We start from the raw sequence: 20,617 nt of genomic DNA on the forward strand, positions 1-20,617 counted from the left end.
CTTAAAGAGAAATTACTCATCATCCCCATCTACTAAAAATTGTGTTTATAAATGGCTTTTGTTTTTATTTTTTAAAGATTTTTAAAAATTTTTTTTTTCTTATAAACTATTACTATTTTTTTTAATGTAATGAGTATATGACAGTAAATTTATTGGAACTACATTTTTTTTTTGGCGAAAATGCACTTTTGGTCCCTACATTTTGGACCTATTCTCAATTTGGTCCCTAAATTGATTTAGCTCCTAGGTCAATCCCTGATTTCAGAAAATCGTTTTTATTTTGGTCCCTGCCGTCACCCCAGTAACAGAAAATGTATACGTGGCAAACGGAATGCACTGTTTGCTGACTAGATGCTGATGTGGCTAATAAAATAATAATAAAAAACCACGTCAGCATGCCACGTCATCGTCTAATTTAAAAAAATTAATTTATCAATTTAAAAAAAAATTAAAAACATAAAAATACATAGTTTCAGATTTGAACGGGAATACACAAGAACTCAAGAACATGAACCCAGATCACAAGAACTCAAGAACACAAAATTCCTGGGCATTTAACATCTTTCCCAGAAAATTTCACCAAACACTGAAAAAATTCACATCTAAAAAGCCGATGCCTAAGATTTTTATCACAACATTTTCTTTCCACCTAAAACCAGAAATTTTATTATGAAACAATCACACACAAACCCAGCCAATTCGGCTCACAATAACAACAAACCCAACCAACCTCATAAATTTTCTTTGAACAATCATCAACATTTTCCCCAGAAAATCAAGATTTTCTTTCAAAACAAACACTAAAATAACTCACATTTAATAAACCAATGCTTAAAATACATACAAAATCCCTATCCTCCACCGAAACCTCCAACAAATCAAACCCATAAACCCAGAAAAATCATCAAATCCACATGAAAAAAGACAAACCCAGCAACAAGTGAACAGATCAGAAACCCACCGATCAAGCCACTTCAAGCCACCGATCCTGCAATCCGAAACCCACATGAACAGATCAGACCACCAATCAAAAACAATGGCAGTGACACCCTCGGCTAGCGAAGAGAACGTGTAGATGGCGAAGCTTTTCGAGCAAGCCCAGTGGTACGAGGAGATGGCGGAGTTCATGGAGAAGGTCTCGGCGGCAGTGGAGATCGAGGAGCTCACCGTCGAGGAGCGAAACCTTCTCTCCGTGGCGTACAAGAACAAGATCGGCGCAAGGCGAGCATCGTGGCGCATCATCTCCTCGATGGGGCAGAAGGAGGAGAGCCGTGGCAACGAGGACCACGTGTCCATGACGGAATCCTCAAGCTCCTTGACACCAGACTCATCCCTTCCGCCGCCACCGGCGACTCCAAGGTCTTCTACCTCAAGATGAAGGGCGAGTGAGCTCCGGCCATGGACAGTGGACAGTGAGAGATTCATCCATTGAGCGTGAAGAGAGTGAGAGAATTTGAGATTAGAGTCTTTCAGTGTAGGGATTTTTTTTTAAGTTGATGAAGTTAAAGAAAAATAAAAACAAAATTAAAAAAATTAAAAAGATAAAATGATTTCTAATTTTTTAAGAAATGATTTTTAAATTGATAAATTAATTTTTTTTAAATTAGACGATGACATGGCATGCTGAGGTGGTTTTTTTATTATTATTTTATTAGCCACATCAGCATCTAGTCAGCAAACAGTGCATTCCGTTTGCCACGTATACATTTTCTGTTACTGGGGTGACGGCAGGGACCAAAATAAAAACGATTTTCTGAAATCAGGGATTGACCTAGGAGCTAAATCAATTTAGGGACTAAATTGAGAATAGGTCCAAAATGTAGGGACCAAAAGTGCATTTTCGCTTTTTTTTTTTTTATAATCTCATTTAATTATTATTTAAAAAAAAAAATCTCTTCCGTACTCTTACTTTTTCATCATTTCTCATTTTCTATTCCATCATTTTCCATCCCGAACAAAGTCTAAAATGCCCACAAATGAGTCGGTTCCCAATCCCCTATATGTAGAGAGAGATGCACGCACCAAACACGGTACCGTAAAAGCGAAGCCTTCCTCGCCCTCACCCTCTCTCAGACTCTAAACCCTGAAGCTTAGAAGTCAGTCATGGCGTTTCCGTATATGGAAGCTGTCGTTGGTACTCTATCTCTCCTTCTCCATTTTCATGATCCTTTTTTCCGTTCTCTCTATACGTTTTACAATAATTCGTTCAATTAGGGATTTGATTTTAGGTTTTTAACTTATTAGTTGATTTTCAAGTCTTTCATTTGCTGTAGTTTATTAGTATTTGGTTTCTTTTAAATGTTCTCTGTGAAAATTATATGAACACAAATATGTTTCATTTTTCAGATATAATTTCAGAGGGTTTTTGTTGTTGTTGTTGACATTTATTTTGCAAACCCTTATTGTTTCAAATACTGGGCTTACTTGTATTGGGCAATCTCAGCTTGAGCCTTGGGGTGCTGAGAAAATGTATGTGAAGATGGTAAATTTGAATGTAATGGAGTGGTCAGTGGTTATTATTATTATTAATTTTTTATGCTAAAAATGGTGTGGTTATTATTTTAGATTTGGTAAATGGATAAGTTTTTGTGTGTTTTACCCAATGGGCACGGTCCAATACAACTACTGGGTGCATTGAGAGTGAGTTTTATATGATTTGTTGGCTGAAAAATTGAATAACTAGGATTCGAAGTTAATTTTCCTTTTTAGTCTCCAAGATTTTGTGGCAATTAATGATAATGAATGGTTTAAGAAAAGCAAGTTTAGAAGAAGTTCCAATATGTTAATGTTTTTGTGGCTTCTTTGACTATTAATGACAATTAGATAGATAATTAAAAACCTTGGGCATTTTTTTAGATACAATATAGAAATTATACTCTAGCCTCATCTAAGTGTATACTTGAACTCCGGCTTTTGCCCTTCCACCCCACAAAAACTTTGTACTTATGAAGTGACCATCATGCTAAGAGTGCGCGGTGGTAACCTTGGGCTTTTTGAAGATTGAAGGGTAGCACATTGATTGGACTTTGGAGTTATGAACTTGGATAAAGAGAGTTGGTTAAAGGCCATTTCATGGTGTAAGGTTTATCAGGCTGCAAGCTTGTTAGAGGTCACTGCCTTGAGATATGGGATGAATTGCGACTTTATGAGATTAATTATAGTTTTTACTATCATTTCTTTATCGATATTATTACTTTTTTTTCCCAGTTACATTGTAATTTGGTGGTTGTTTTTCATGTTTCTTTGGAATTGACCTCACCCCATTCCCCAGCATTAAGTGGTTAATTTTTTCTGTTAACTTTGGTCCCTTTTCTCTTAATGTTTTCTCAGGTTTCATGATATTAATGTATATCTTTGAAACTTATTTGGATAAGCGACAACATGCTGCCCTCAAACTGCCAACCCTCCCAAAAACTTTGGAAGGATTGATCAGCCAAGAGAAATTTGAGAAATCTCGAGCCTATAGTCTTGATAAAAGGTTTGTATTAATTCTCTAGATTGTTGTATGGTAGTATTCTATCATCAGGCTTCCATAGTTCCATTTGACATGCTTTTAGCATTAAATAATGATACCGTTCCTCTCTCCCTTATATGGAGTATGGACCATGTGGAAGGATCATAATAGTTGGATTTTTGAGGGGTTAGATTATAGAGCATACAGTTTTAAGTTAATTATTCCTTTCCGAGAGGCTGGATGATTGGAAGCAGGCTGTTCATAGTGCTTCATCTTCTACATCTTATGATTCTCCCGATTGTCTCAATTTCAAATTGTAATTATTTATGTGACTTTCTTGTACACTCCTTTTGTACTTGATTGTCTCATTTTGGTAATATATTTATGTTACTTCACTTAAAAAGACAAGAGACTATGCTGATATAGCTATTCCCCTAATGCAATATTTTTACTTTCAGCTACTTCCATTTTGTTCATGAGTTTGTGACCATACTGATGGACTCTGCAATTTTGTTCTATGGAGTTTTACCTTGGTTTTGGAAGGTGAGTTTTTATATTTTTGTGTTATTCTATGCGTCGGCCTTGCTGTGGTGTAATTATTGTATAACTTTTCATCGTGACTGCAGAAATCGGGGGAATTTGTGGTGCTAGTTGGCCTCAATGCAGAGAATGAGATACTACACACCCTTGCATTTTTGGCTGGTGTTACGATTTGGTCACAGGTGAGCTTCTCCCTACTCTAGAACATAGATGAGTACGTGACATTATTGTGGATTAAAAAACTCCACTTGAGTGTATGTATGTAGTGCATTTGAAAATGTCATGATATGTTTAGCTCTATTAAGCACAATCTGATGCTGAACAGATAAATATTATATTTTTAATTTACTTTTCTTGTGATCATGTTGCTAAATTATCTTAACATTTTTTTCATGGACCTTGATTTGGAAGGTCTATTATCATTTGTCTTTTACTAGAGAGACAGATCAGAAAAGTGGCGTGTAAGGTTTTTGCTGGTTGTGAACATTTCCAGAAATCGCCATCTACATGTCATGCTTCTTTATCATTTCGATATGGTTAATTAATTGTGGTGGCAGATGGATGACAAAGTCATGAGCTTCTATAAGTTGCACCACCATGAAGTTATGTGCTTTTACTATATTTCTGTCACTTGGTACTGATAGTTTGTTTTGGAATGGTTATGCAGATTACTGATTTGCCATTTTCTCTGTACTCAACTTTTGTGATCGAGGCCCGCCATGGTTTCAACAAAGTTTGTATTCTTTTCGTATCTCCTTATCGTTTTGTCTCTTGTTATTTCCTGGTTTCGTGATTCTGTATTTTGGAAATATTTTTCATTTTGCTGGTACTGGTATGAAACTTTTCTTTGTTTCATTTAGCCTTTTATGCCACTTCTTTTCCGCTTCCTAACATTATTATCATATATTTTACAGCAAACAATATGGTTATTCTTTAGGGACTTATTCAAAGGAATTTGCCTTGCTGTTATACTTGGCCCACCTATTGTTTCTGCTATCATTTTCATAGTACAAGTAAGTTCATGTGCCAATAACTAGTATTCAAAAACCACTAGTTATTTGAAAATTTTAGTAGCAGTTGATTAACTTGATTTGACTATTACTTGTTCTAGAATCTAGAGATCTTACAATAACCTCTGGTCTGTACATGCAATTCTGGCCTCGCTAAGGTGATTTTATCTGGTTTATGCAGAAAGGAGGTCCTTACCTAGCGATCTATCTTTGGGGATTTATGTTTGTTCTGTCCATCGTGATGATGACAGTCTACCCTATTCTGATAGCCCCATTATTCAACAAATTCACCCCTGTGAGTAATGCAGATTTTTGTCATTATCCGAACAAATCCAATCATTCCCATGTTATGTTTTGTTTGATGATCTTTGTTTCCTTGGCTATGCTACAACAAATAGCTCCCAGAAGGGGAGCTCAGGGACAAAATTGAAAAGCTTGCTTCCTCCCTCAAGTTTCCATTGAAGAAGTTGTTTGTTGTTGATGGATCCACAAGGTCAAGTCATAGCAATGTGAGATTCAAATCTTGTACATCTTTTGGGCCTTCACCTATATCTTTTGTTGCACTATATCTTTTATGTTTTATCACTTACTGATTAATGTAAATTTATAATATATGGATATTTTTCTTATAAATACTCTTTTCAGTAATATGTACTAGAGTTGCTTTTTCACTGGTCACCATTTATAAAATGCAATGTTTTCATACTTTTCATGTGTTTTAATCAACTACTGCGAAAAGGTTATATGTACATTTGGCAGAATGGGATCATTATTTTGTATGTGTGCTTCTTATTACCATTCATATATATATTTTTTCAATACTTGAATTAACTTGTTAAATTCCTTAGTGACTGGAATGAAAGTTGTGAAAAAAAAAAAAAAGACCAATGTAGTAAGGGTTGAAGGAACTGTGTATTGAGAATCTCTGGAGTTGAGTTGATCACAGTCAAGATCTGGAGACCAGGTGACATAAAGGAATATGCATATGATGGAGTTTCTCTATATTTTTTCTTGGAAATTATTCATGTTAGCTTAGTTGTTCAAGGTTTTTCCAATGTATATTTTTATAATGTGGAATGTTATATGGGGGCCATAAATGTTATTGTGCTTTTGGACTAGCTTTTTTATGTATCCTATTTAGCTTATTTGCTTACACACAAACCTTTAAAAGCTTCATTTTTTTTTTCTATGTACAACTGTACTTTTGCTTAAATAAGCAAAGAAGTAATTCCAAACCGTCTTTTGTCACCATAGGTAAATATATGGTTTAAGTATTTAGAGCTGCCACTTTGTTAAAAACTGTTGAAAGTTTGGACTGTATCTTAATTTGCACCTCCTAAGATTGAAAAACTCTCTTATGTATCTGTTGCATGCAATTGATGTCTCACAGCTGGTGGGGACCACACACCTGTGGACCCCACATAATGTGAGACATCCATGGCATGCAATAGATACATCATACATACGATATCACTTCCATACTATATTAGTTAGGCTGGACTAACACTGGGTGATGCCCTTCATGTATAAGAATCATTATGCAATCTACACCTGCAGGGCTGGAGACACTACTTTGATTGGGAAAATTGAAGTCCTGGGGCTTTTACCCTAAGATATTGCATGGTAGATCTCCTGAAACCCCACAGGACATAGGTTTAGTATAGTATAGTGGGAATATGGCTGAGATATTTACAGCAATCATGTAATATTGATGTTGTAATGGACATATAAAAAAAAACATTGATGTTGTAATGGTACATGGGCAGTTACATTTTTATTTTCTCAAGTTGTGACAACTTTTATAAGGATGGTGAATAAGATTATCTTGTTTACTTTTTGAATACACTTCTAATGCTCTTGTGTATGATTTTTGCCTTTTGTTTCCCCTGCTGAATGGTGATACATGCTGTTGGCTGATTTGTCTTATCAAACATGATGCAGGCCTATATGTATGGATTCTTCAAAAACAAGCGAATTGTTCTTTATGACACATTGATTCAGCAGGTATTTTGGTTGCTCCATGTCCTATGTGCTTCATTTATCCTTTTTGTCTTGAATTGCTAGTCTTTTGCTTTTAGAACTAGGCAATTTACAAATTTCTCTTTTAATATATACAAATTGCTAAAAGAATCCATTGCTTCTTGAACCAATCAGATGATCCACTTCTCTCTCTTCTTTCTTTGTTATTATTTCTTCATAAGTTTCTTCATTTCAAGTGGATGGAACCTTGCTTCTGTTTCTACTCTCTAGACATTAAACATATTTTCCAGTGATTTTATTTGATCACTGGCTGCCATGCTTTTATGATAAATTTACTATTCGAATTTGGTTTGGCTGCTATTTTCTAATCCTATGATCCTTTAGTAACCATACCTTATACTTCTGTCCTGGTGAAAGGAAGCACCATCACTTGCGCACACAAATGTACCATGGCTCTTAGATTTTTTTTTGATAAGTACCATGGCTCTTAGATGCATTCAGTGGTCTGTTCTCTTGCAAAATGTGGTTATTTATCAACATAATTTTTCTTCAGCTCTTTTTAATTATGAAATATCTAATTTAAATTGTGATTTTGCTATATTGTGCTTTCACAAATGGATTAAGTGAGATGCATAAATGTGATTATCTACTTGATTTCACGCGCGCGCGCACACACACCAACATATTCAGCAATGACTTTTGTTGATCTAACACTAAACTATCAACAAAAGCTTCTCTCTTTAAAACATATTATAGTAGGGAAAATTAGGAAACTAACGCCTCAGCTGCCATTCAATTATGATATCTTCATGGTGTGGATTAGGGGGAGAAACAAAGCTGGATTTTGTTTTGTTTTTCAATAGTTCGATTTTTGGCTTTGGTAAAAATGATACAAGTGGTTTCTTTGGAATTTCTGGGGGGGTTGTGATAGGGGGATCCTCTTTCTCCACTTCTTTTTGTTATTATTTACGGAGACTTTAAACAAAATGTTATCGAGGGCTTTGTTTTGGGTAATACTGTTGAGCCTTTCATGATTTCTCATCTTCTTTTTGTGGAATGAACTCAAATTGTATTTGGGTTTTGAGATGTATTCTACTATTCTACTATTTAGCTGTTTTAGCATTAAAGATCAATTTGGGTGAATCTAAGTTAGTGCATAGTGGTGAGGTGGTGGAATTAGCTGGAATTCTTGGATGCAGGAGTGTCATATTTTCCCTTGAAGTATCTGAGTTTACCCTTAGGTTCTCCTTTTAAGTCAAGGGCTATGTGGAATGTAGTAATCGAGAGGGTGCAAAAGAGAGTGGCAAGCTGGATGAAACTTTATTTATCATAAGGTGGAAGTCTTATATTAATTAAGAGTACGTTGTCGAGTCTCCCTCCATACTATTTATCATTGTTTTGGATGCTTGTTATTAAAGACAATAGATTGAAAAAAGCTCTAGAAAGACTTTTTATGGGGTGGTATTGATTTGGAATTTAAGTTTCATGTAATATATTGGCAGACAGATTACTAGTACATATCATAGGTATGGGGTTTGGAAGTTGCTGTTATTTAACCAGGCCTGCTTGGGAAGTAGTTATGGCATTTTGTGAAGGAGAGGGTGACAGATAAAAAGTCTGAGACTTAGGGGAGGGTGGTTTTTTTTTTATGTTGAGTACTTACGGTGTGAGCTTATGGGAACATATTAGAGGTGGATAACATTTTTCTAATTAGATTCAAAGTAGGAGAGGGAACTAGAACTTGATTCTAGCACAATCTTTGTTTTGGTGACACTTTGCTCAAGATACGTGTTTTGATTTCAACAAATAGAGATGCAGTAATGGTAGAATTTATGAATACTCTAATGATTATCTTCTTGAAACCCATTATTTAAGAGCGGTAAAAGACTGAGATAGAATCTTTGGGGGCAGAGAACTTCAATGCAATTCGTTTTCCTTCTGAACGTTTGGGGGCAGAGAACTTCACTCAGGATATGTATAATTTTTCTGATTTCATCTCTTTTAATGGGTTATTGGATATCCCTTTGGAGGGTGGTAGTTTCTCTTGGTCAAACTCTCTGTCTGGTTCTAGGATAGATCGCTTCCTCTTTTCTTCAAATTGGGAGGAGATCAAAAAAGGTTGGGTAGAGTTCTATCAGACCACTTTCCCATTTCTTTGGAGGGCGGGGATATTCGTAAGGGTCGTAGGCCTTTTCGTTTTGAAAACATGTGGTTGCAGGTGCATGACTTTGTGGAGGTGAAAAATTGGTGGGACTCATATCATTTTCTTGGAACTCCAAGTTACAGGTTTGCCATGAAATTGAAAGCTTTAAAGGGGGACTTAAAAAAGTGGAATGAAACCGAGTTTGGCAATGTCACCGTTAAGAGAATTAATCTATGGAATGATCTGAATGCCCTGGATGCTAAAGAGGAGAGGGTGTCTCTTTCTGATGATGAGAAGCGCGATAAAGAGAGAATTCGCTTGGAGATTGAGAGGATGGCATTGTTGGAGGAGATTAGTTGGAGACAAAAATTGAGGGTGCTATGGTTAAGGGAGGGGGACAGCAATACGAAATTCTTTCACCAGATAGCTAATTCTAATAGAAGGAGTAATAGTATTGGCAGTTTAATCTTTGGTGGAGTGTTGACATCAGATCAGGAAGTTATTGAAGAGGGTATTGTTCGGTTCTTTAAAAGTCTTTACTCGGAAGATAAGCACATTTGTCCTCATCCAGATGTGCTGAATTTTTCGAAGATTTTTGAGGATAAGGCTGGCTGGTTGGAAAGACCTTTTGAGGAAGCTGAGATTTTTGGAGTGGTCATGGATTTTGATGGTGATAAAGCTCCTAAACTTGATGGATTCCCTATGGTGTTTTTTCAGGCTTGTTGGGCCATTATCAAAATTGATCTGTTGGAGGTTTTTCAGTATTTTTTTTATAATGCTCAGTTTGAGAAAAGCTTGAATGCTACTTTCATCTCTTTAATTCCTAAAAATGCTGATGCAGTGGAGGTAAGGGATTTTCGGCCTATTAGTTTAATTGGAGGGGTGTACAAATTTATTGCTAAAGTTTTAGCTAACAGGTTGAAAATGGTGCTTGGTGATATTGTTCACGAATCTCAAAATGCTTTTGTCAAAGGAAGACAAATTTTAGATTCTATTCTTATTGCCAATGAATGCTTGGATAGTAGGCTAAAGTCAGGAGTTCCTGGGGTGTTGTGTAAGCTGGATGTAGAGAAGGGCTATGATCATGTGAATTGGGACTTTCTCATTTATATGTTGGATCGTTGTGGCTTTCATGAAAAATGGAGAAGATGGGTTTTCTTCTACATCTCTACTGTTAAATTCTCCATTCTCATTAATGGATCACCATGTGGTTTTTTTGATAGCTCTAGAGGTATAAGGCAAGGTGATCCATTGTCCCCGTTATTGTTTGTCATTGTTACGAATGCTTTTAGTAAAATGTTGGATAAGGCAGTGAGGGATAGGCTCATGTTTGGTTTTAGGGTGGGTCCTACAGGGAACTCTTTGCAGGTGTCCCATCTTCTCTTAGCCGATGATACCCTGGCCTTATGTGATGCTGATCTTGGTCAGATTCTGTTTCTCCGGCTGGTGCTGTTTTGGTTTGAAGTAGTTTCTGGGCTGAATATTAATATGGGCAAGTCTGAATTGGTCCCCGTGGGTGTGGTTCCTAATATAGTAGATATGGTGGATGTGCTAGGGTGCAAGCAAGGCTCCTTTCCAATGCAATATCTAGGTCTTCCTTTGGGTGCTAATGTCAGAGATAGATCTGTTTGGAATCCAATTATTGAGAAGGTGGAGAGGAGGTTCGCAGGTTGGAAACGTCTGTATCTCTCAAAAAGAGGTAAAGTTACTCTTATTAAGAGTATGTTGTCCAATCTTCCAACTTATTTTCTCTCTCTGTTTCCTATCCCAGTGGAGGTTGCAAACCGTATTGAGCAACTTCAACGAAATTTTCTCTGGAGTGGTATGGGGGATGTTAAAAACACTCACCTAGTGAAATGGGCCATGGTTTGCACTCCTCTTCATGCTGGAGGTTTAGCTATTAGAAGTCTGAGAACTTTTAATAAAGCCTTATTTGGTAAGTGGCTATGGAGATTTGGGAATGAGCGTCAGGCCTTGTGGAGGAGAGTGATAGGGGCAAAATATGGTTGTGAAGGGGGAGGTTGGTGCTCTCTTCCCATTATTGGCCCTCATGGTGTAAGCTTATGGAAGTCTATTAGTTGTGGTTGGCTATCTTTTGTTCGTCACATCCAATTTGAGGTTGGGACCGGTTTTACTGTTAGATTTTAGCAGGATATTTGGTGTGGGGAGCTTCTTTGTGTGTGCTCTACCCAAGATTTTTTTCGTTAAGTCAAAATAAGGAGGCCTCTGTGGCTGAGTTGATGAAGTTCCCAAATGGTGTTCTTTTTTGGGATCAAACTTTTAGAAGATACAATGAAGATTGGGATTTGGAATCCTTCTACAGTTTAATGTCTAGGATTTATGGAGCTTCTTTGAAAGGAGTTGGGGATGATAAGATGTGTTGGGAACCTGCTAGGGGTAAAGGTTTTACTGTTCGTTCCTATTACTAGGTGTTGACTAATAGTTTCGATCAGTCTTTCCCTTGGAAGACTGTTTGGAAGTCAAAAGTCCCCTCTAGAGTTGCTTTTTTTTGTGTGGACTGCAACTTTAGGGAATATTTTGACTATTGATAATCTTAGGAAAGGGCAGATTTTGATTTTGGATTGGTGTTGTATGTGTAAGAGAAATGGGGAATCTATTGACCACCTTTTCATCCATTGCTCTATTGCTTTTGATTTATGGTCTATGGTGTTTACTCTGTTTGGCATTCATTGGGTTATGCCGAAAACAGTGGTGGATCTGTTGGCTTGTTGGCAAGGAAAGTTGGGGAGGCATTGGAATTCGGCTATTTGGATGGCTGTGCCCCATTGTTTGATGTGGTGCATTTGGAGGGAGAGGAATAACCGACATTTTGAGGATTTAGAGAGATCAGTCGCAGATCTTAAACTCTTCTTCCTTAAAACTCTTCTGGATTGGGTTACAGTGTTTGGCTTTCGTTCTTTTTCTTCAGTCCGTGGTTTCATGGACTTTTGTACTTTATGCACTTGATCTATTTTTTTCCTTGATGTATACTTCCTGTATACGTAGGTGACACCCCTCTTCTTTTTTAATATATTCTTATTACTTATCAAAAAAAAAATATTTATATTTTCCTAAATCTACGAGAGGATGACGATAAGTTGATATGGTTGGTCTCTTTCAAAAAGTCATAGTTTTGAGGTTAAAAGCTATTAATAAGTTTTGAGATTGGGGGTGATAACTCTTTAATAAGTTTTGAGATTAGGGTTTAGTACCTCCTATATAATTAAATATGGTACTCCTATCATAGGGTAATTATTTTGATGAATATGGATTTTCATTGAAATTGTCTCCATGGTTTGGTGCCAACTCCAGCCAACCCCAAGTGTTGATTTCTAGTGGTTTTCCTTCACTTGGTGCTGATTCAAAGCAAGTCTAGGTGATGAGTCTTAGGTTCTATCCTTTATTGTCATTTTCATTTTTTTGTGTTGAATTGTTCTGGTACACATTATTCAACAGATTTAGCATTGACTTATATTGATCTTACGCGCTATACCATCAGCAAAACCTCCTCCTTGAAACAAATATTATAGAAAGGGAAAATAGGAAACTACACCCCAGCTGTCAATTAGTCAATCAATTATGATATCTGCATGGCATGTCTATTGTCTGCACTCTGTGCTTTATGCTTGCAGTGTCTTCCCTGTTCTAGTAACTATATTTAATGTTGTCTGGTTATATGTGAAAAGGTTACATCCACCTTTTTTTTTTTTTTTTGGTTTCAGTGCAAAAATGATGAGGAAATTGTAGCTGTTATTGCTCATGAGTTGGGGCATTGGAAACTTAACCATACGATGTACTCATTTATTGCTGTGCAGGTATGCTCTTATTTTTAGTTTTGTGAACTAAAATTTCAAAACCTGTTTTTATTGCTAGTTCCTAGCTCTCTGTAATCCAATACACATTATGGCATAGGGTAGTGCTGAGGTATTGAAGAGTCTGTAAGCTAGCATTACTTAAAAGAAAAAGGAACTTTGATTGTCAATCATTCAATTTTCACACAGGGGCCATAGTTCTTTTTGTTTGCCTGGTCTTGTTGTTTCTGGCTTTCTGTTTTGCACCCTTTTTTGGGGATCATTGTAACAGTTTTTACAAAACATAATCCGTTGTTTTTTCATGAGTGTTTATGAGGCTTGAATAATTTTTAGACTTATTTCTTCTTGATAATATGTTTATTTTATTCCTCACAATATTTAATTGTTATTTTTTGCTTATGCCTATTTCCTTTTGAAGTATTTTTTTTCCTTAACAGTCTTCCCTTGATATGATATTAGACCTTTGTTTGAGCCCATTTCTAGGAATCCATTTCTGAGATCTGAAATTGAGCCCTTGAAGCCATGATTTTAAAATAATACTGAGAATATGAGGTTTCCATGGGAAATTGGTGCCTTTTATTTTTATTTTTTTCCTAGTTGATACATAGGCTCCTTGCATTGCTTCAATTGTTAGGCATCATCTAGTTGTGGGACTGAAGAATTTGGAGTTATTGTCACTCTTTTTTGTTTACTTTTAACTTCTTTCCAAGTTTAGGTGTTGGTTGTGCCATATACTATATCCGCATACATTTTGGGTTAGGTATGGTGTAATTTTATTTTAGATTAATATATTGAGTCCCACTGTTAGATCACATGTTTTCTCCCTAACACTTCATCTTCTACCTCTCTGCATAAATAACTTTAAATTCTTATATGGGTGGTCCAAAATTTAGTCATTATCACACTTCTTATTCACTTTTAACCCATTTACAAATTTAGGCGCTAGTTCCCATACATAGCGCGCACACACATATATAGCCTAGTGGTAATGGCATCCTTTGTGGTGCCCCATGTCTGTGGTTCAAACCCCAACTACCCTCTCGCCCACTATTTACCTGTAAAAAATATATTTGACCAGCATGATATGGGAAAACATGTAAATGATGGATTTGATGATGCTTAGCCAATAAGGAGGTTCTGGGTAGTGTAACATTAACCAAAGGTTACACCAGGTGCAAATTGAAGATACCATTGCCCCATCCACAGACACTGAGATGCACACAAGCATTCACACAAAAACATGCATGTATTCTGAAATAATACTTTTCACTTTCTAAATAACTAATTACATTAAACTTTGTTACCTTGAGGAAGTCCTTTATCTCACATTGTCTGCTTTCTTTGTTGTTCTACTTTAATCCAGATTCTTACATTTCTGCAATTTGGAGGATATACCCTTGTAAGAAACTCAAGTGATTTGTTTCGAAGTTTTGGGTTTGATACACAGCCTGTGCTCATTGGTCTCATCATATTCCAGGTATTGATTTATGAAAACAATAGGTTGATTTGAAGACTGGCATGTGCCATTTGTGTAGTTTAATAATGAGTATGGGCTGTTGGCAGTTGCAACTTCTCTTCTATGCTGATAGCATGTTAAGTTATGGCACTTTCAGATCTACTACTTTGATCTTTATATATGAAATGTTTGCAATACATGTTTGTTATTGCTGCACCTCTATCCTTGATCAATGCATCATCATGACGTTTAAAGGATAGCAAGTAAATTTATGACTCTTTTTTTTTTTAACATTCCAATGAACTTTCTTATTGATATCCTTTTCTTACACTCTGGCATGTCTTTTGGCAGTGGACTCTTTTACCTTTAGAGTTGCATTTTTCTTTTTAAATAAATAAAATAATTGCAGGATGTTTTCAAATAGACTCGAGTACAAACCATGCTTGTTCTTGTGATTTACATGGTGAAAACAAAAGGGGTTTAGCATATAAATATTCATATTTAGTTATTCCAATTAGCTGGCTTGGAGTGATAACAGACCCAATGAGCTTATGTTATTTAAATTTTCTAGTTTCTAAATATACACCACCTTCTGCCCTTGCTTGAAGCTCATAATGAAATTGTAATGTCAAATATATATATATAGGTTTTGTTAGGAGAAAAATAAGCAGTATTAATCTATATTCAACTGGCTTTGTCGATTGCAGCACACGGTAATACCTCTCCAGCACCTAGTAAGCTTTGCCCTAAATCTTGTGAGCCGATCTTTTGAGTTTCAGGTGATCCATCTTTACTGTGCAGGCTACTTGGTAATTTTTTGCCTCTTCCTTCTCTCATTTGGAAATTAATCCTATTTATTGTATTTTGTTGTCTAGGCTGATGGCTTTGCTAAGAAGCTTGGTTATTCCTCTTCACTTCGAGCTGGTCTTGTGAAACTGCAGGTGCCATGTCTTCCCTCCCTTTTATCTGTCCTATATTTTTCCTGTTGCTCTGAAACAGCGGGGTTCTACCCCTATGATCATGAGATTACATTTTTGACAGTTAATTTGCAACTTTAATTCTAAATGATTTTTTTTTTTTGTACTATTAATTTTTTAATTGGTAAGTTATAGACACCTGGTGATTTTTGAACCTACCACCTCACCCTCCACCTTACTTTTACTAGAGGAGGTGCCCGCATTTGGGCAAGTGTGTTTGGTAGAGAGGAAAGTGATATGACGGTAGCAGGATGGAGAGAATCAGAATGATATATTGATATTTTCTCTTATTAGGTAGAGTAGACTAGTGGAAGGAAAAGAAAAAAAAAGGGTGATGGTTATTTTTTATTTGGTCCCACCATTTTTAATTTTTTCAAAATAAGAGGAAAAAAGTAGATAAAATGTGTGTATAGGTGGTTTGACAGTCTTATTTAAATTTCTTGAAAATAATTCAATACAAGGATATGATAGGGGAATTAAATACAAGATATGGTTTTTTATTCTCTTCACCTCTCTTTTCCTTCTACTAAAAACACTTAAAATAGAAAATATTATTCTCTAGTTTCCTTCATTCCATTCTCCTTATATTTTCTTTCCTCTTACGTTTTTTTTATCATTCGTGTCAAGACAAAACCATCATTGACTCCTAAAATTTAGACAAGATTGTTGTTGATTTCTTCAATTTTAGTTCTTGTCATGTCATCTATTTTTTCGTCTGGGTTTCTGAATTTCTGCTTAGTGACCACCACCCAGAAAATTTAGACAATAAGAATTGCATTTGTAAAATAAGAATTGCACTTCCTATTAGACAATGTATAGAATCTCTGCCATCAGATGTATATAAACCTCCGCGGTATTATTTTATATTTGGACTCCAAACAGTGGGGGTATTAAATATTCAGTTGACTGTCTGTGTCCATGCCAAGAATTGTCTATGAATTGAATTAGTCTTGTGTTACACTATTTTACCCTGTTGGGAAAAACCATTTGCATTATTTTTCCCCTTAAAAAAAAAAAAAGCTTTACTGATCACTGAATAGAGATATATTATGTTTCAGGAAGAAAATTTGTCAGCTATGAACACTGATCCTTGGTACTCGGCTTATCACTATTCACATCCTCCCCTTGTCGAAAGATTGGCTGCACTTGATGAACAAGATAAGAAAGAAGACTGATGTTGGAAACCTTTGAATCATAAGCACAGTACTTTGAGCTTTAAGAATTGTTACAGATTGCGTACTTATATTACAGGGACCTGGTGTTTAGTGATTGATGTTCTACTGGATGCTCCCTACCCTAAAGAAATTAGCTACCCCTTCCCCCCAAATCTTGAGGAACAACTATTTTTAGGATTCAAACCCCCACCCCCCCCCCCCCCCCCCCCCAACAAAAAAAAAACAAAAAAAAAGAGTTTCTGAGTTTTCATATATAGAAATTTGTTTGTTTGTTTGTTTGTTTGTTTTTTTTTAAAAGCTAAATGCTAATTTCTGTGTTCCTATTTCGAAATTTTAAGTATTTTATTCCTTTAAGAAGCTTTAAGTTAAATTAGGAAACGAAAGATGTAATCACACCCAACTCTTACCATATGAAAGTACCTTAAGTAAGGGTTTCAAAAAAGAAGTTAAAAAAAAAAATTACGTTAAATAGGTTGTTGTGAAATGGAAATATGGAATAATCTTTTGATGTCTGATTTATGGTCAACTAAAGCTTAGACCTCTAAAAAGGCTAGTAATATCTTAGGTTCCATTTTGGCATCTTAGGTTCATCTTGAGAAGTTTCTCAAAAAAATAAAAAAAATAAAAAAATAAAGTACATCTCGAGAATGGAGCTAATTTATATTTTTTGCCTTACTGGTATACATATGATGCCCGTTTCAAGTTTCAACTGGATCTCTGATATATATTTAGAAATATTTGTTGTCTTGCATTTGATCCACAAAAAAAAGGGGGGGGGGGGGGGTGGGAACAAAAAAATCTTGAATTTGTGTGTGGAATTCAAATGAATGCTAAAAAGAGAAGTGCATTGTTATGCTTGGCAAAATGGAGGGACAGGAAAGAGAAAGTAAAGGAAGGAGGAAGAACAAAGGAAACAAGAAAGGAAGTGATGTGATTTGGAGTGTTTGGTTCTCAAGGGAGGAAAGGAAAAAAATTTGAGATCCAATCCCTCACTCTCTTCTCTCTTATTTTTTGTTTTGTTTTTTTCCCTAATTTGGGAGGAAAGGAAATGGTCCGTGACTCATTTTCCTTACCTTCCTCTATTTCTTTCAACTAGACAAGGTATGTCTTTGTAATTTTTTGTTTCCCCTCAAATCAAACGCAGAAGATCTAAATTATTCGTAACCTACTTAGTACCTGTTATCGTGACCTTTCCCACCAAACTCAGTTTCTTCCATGTACCAAATGAAACCTAAAACAGTGATGCATTATTGCAAGAATCTCAAAAAAAAAAAAAAGGTGTAAAAAGGGGTATCCTCTGCTGATTTTAGCCAACTATTCTTAATCCACAAGCAAGCTAGTCTTGTCTAGTGACGTAATTCAAAGTGAATGGGAATGCTTAAAGCGCAATCCCATTTATAAAGTTCAATTCCAAATATCATTACCAATATACAATTGACAAGCAAGAGAGCAGAAACTTAGGTTTATCACGTCTCTCATAATTCACCCTGGTTGCCCCAATCTTTACGAAAGACCAACTGTCACATTAACATAATAAAACAACAAAATCTTTATAAAATTCCATAATCTATAATGGTCTCTGCCATTTCCTAGAAGGCTTTCCACTATTGGTGTTTTTTTTCTTAACCAAAAACTTTATGTTATCTTTTAACTTTTCTGGAATCTAAAATGCATTATTATTATTATATTATTATTATTATTATAAAAGTTAGCCATTTACAATTTAGCAACTTGCATTGCAACATGCACTAGCGAGTGACAGAGTTGCAAGCATTTTTAGAAAGTCAATTTTAGCAAATCGTCTTTCCCGTGATTACCCCCAAAGTGTTAAATGGGGTCCAAGTCCAACTTCAAGTAATCACGGGGTTCAATTCAATTCAATTCAACCAATCACCATGCTTTTGTTTTGGAACCTCCCTAGAAATTTCATTCTACGTATGAATTAGTTACTGTAACCCTTTGATATCAAGAATGTCTTGTGGTGTCCTACATAAATCTACACGTGTCTTATCTTCAAATGGTCATCTTTTGGTCCTACATTACCACCATAAACGTTAAAACTGGGTCCAAAGTCCAAACAATTTCGATCCGTCCGAACTCTGAGCTCAATATGTTTAGGACTACACACTTACACATAACTTAAAATGCATGATAAGTGATGGATTCGTATGCAAGTGATACAATTTGACAGAAATATTAATAGATGCCTTAAGGACATTATTTTAAAATTAAAAATCATTATTGAGCTGTGCTGTCTATGCAATTAATGCAGCACTTTAGTTTTGTGGGTCAAAGTGATTTGGTAGCCTTTTCTATAATCCCATAAACGTGTAATCCGTGTAATCCAATTATCCAATATCACAATTAATCATTTTTTAATAATAAAACACAATTAAAGAATTAATCATCAACATATATAAAACAAAACAAAAGTTCACATTACAAAAGGTCGAGCCACTGGGTCTTGCGGCCCAGTGGCATCATTTACCTGGTAAAAAAAAAAAAAAATTACAAAAAGTCGAGGGACACATCACTTAGGGTACACTTATCCTCAACTTAATTATATTATATATAAATTTCACTTTTTAAGCAATTTGAAGTTTTGGCCCCCAAATATTTTTTTAAGCATCTTTTTATAATATATGGACTACAACTTATATTATCTTATCCCAATTCCTAACTTTCTTGCGGATAAATAAAACATCAAAGTGACTTGGTTCTATCGTGATAATTAAAAAGTCAAAGAAATCCAATTTTTTCTTTTACATTGCGTTTAGGAGACTACGACAATATAGTTCTTTATTGTTTTTTATGCACTTCACATCTTTCACACCACAATACTACTCTTTCATAACAAGCTATGGTCAGAATAGATAACTTTCTTCCTAAATGCTCCATTAATTTTGTCCCAAAAACTTTTAATCTCCTTATCATTAAAATTTTAATTGATTTCAATTTGTTTAAGGTAAATAAAATTTCTTAATTCTTATTTATATTTGATTTCATTCAAAATGATGGAATGATTTCAATTTATTAATCTAAATTCATGATTGGTTAAATCTAATTTATTAAATCTAACAAATACTACTACGAATTAGGATGGTTTACGATTAATTTATAATAGAATTTAAGCATGTCCAAATTATATATTCTTTAAAAAAAGATGCTAGCAATTTAGAAAGTAAGAATATCTTTAGATTCTACGCGAAATTTTCAATTTCTAAAAAAAATGTTTAAAGAATCCCAAAGTACAAGGTTATTTATTTATTTATTTATTTTTATTTTAGATAATTGGTTGTTTATATTGAAAATATAGGTAAAATGTATTTAATATTTTTTAATAAATTTTGCATATATTTATTAAGTTTGATAAACCCCTTTTTTATACATCTATTATGCATTAAATATTCTGTTAAAGATAAAATATTCGATTTACATCTTAAACTTTGTTGATAGTTTTTTAATACTACTATATATGTATAATAATATATATATAGTATGTATAAAGAAAGAAATTATTATATTTTAATTAACTCCCAAAAAATAAATTATTGGATTTGCCACTAGGAAAAAACTCTAATCATTAATTGACAATAAAATAAGTTGTGCCAAAATTTGTCCCAAAAAAACCTTTTAAGATTATTAGAGTCACGCCCTACTTATCATTTTCCGTTGTACTTTTTTTCCCCTATTTATTTTCTTTTCCACTATTTTCTTAATAATAGCAAAGGGTATGGTTATATATATGAAAGGGTGTAGTTGCATGTTGCTAGATGTTTAACTCTAATTCTACTGCTCCTCCATATGTATTATGTAATAATGCAATATTATCAAAACAGGAAAAGAAAATTAACAATGTAACATTTCTTATCTATGAATTTCAATAAAATATATCAAAAAAATTATGCTCGTAATTTTTTTTATAAGATTATGCTCATAATTTTGATGTTACAAAATTAAATATGAAATGGGCTTATAATATATAATGTTATCTCCAAATATTTATATCGCCCTATCCATATCTAATTGATTTTTTTTTTTTTTTGATTGATATGGTCATACTTTTGACT

General features: G+C 34.8%; 2 protein-coding genes across 2 annotated transcripts; both read left to right on the top strand.

The window, feature by feature from the left end:
* Positions 1-1,075: 1,075 nt before the first annotated feature.
* On the top strand, positions 1,076-1,378 carry LOC111986732 (14-3-3-like protein A). The gene has a single exon (XM_065783161.1). The coding sequence runs from the start codon at positions 1,076-1,078 to the stop codon at positions 1,376-1,378; it is 303 nt and encodes a 100-aa protein (XP_065639233.1).
* A 615-nt stretch (positions 1,379-1,993) lies between these two features.
* On the top strand, positions 1,994-16,743 carry LOC111986727 (CAAX prenyl protease 1 homolog). The gene is made up of 14 exons (XM_024018409.2): positions 1,994-2,134; positions 3,331-3,478; positions 3,913-3,997; positions 4,081-4,176; positions 4,662-4,727; positions 4,909-5,007; positions 5,186-5,299; positions 5,403-5,513; positions 6,946-7,008; positions 12,850-12,942; positions 14,303-14,416; positions 15,103-15,174; positions 15,271-15,336; positions 16,431-16,743. The coding sequence occupies exons 1-14, from the start codon at positions 2,104-2,106 to the stop codon at positions 16,545-16,547; spliced, it is 1,275 nt and encodes a 424-aa protein (XP_023874177.1). The 5' UTR covers positions 1,994-2,103; the 3' UTR covers positions 16,548-16,743.
* Positions 16,744-20,617: the final 3,874 nt, after the last annotated feature.

This window comes from Quercus suber, unplaced genomic scaffold, assembly GCF_002906115.3.
Source record: "Quercus suber isolate HL8 unplaced genomic scaffold, Cork oak 2.0 scaffold_330, whole genome shotgun sequence".
Classification (NCBI taxonomy): Eukaryota; Viridiplantae; Streptophyta; class Magnoliopsida; order Fagales; family Fagaceae; genus Quercus; species Quercus suber.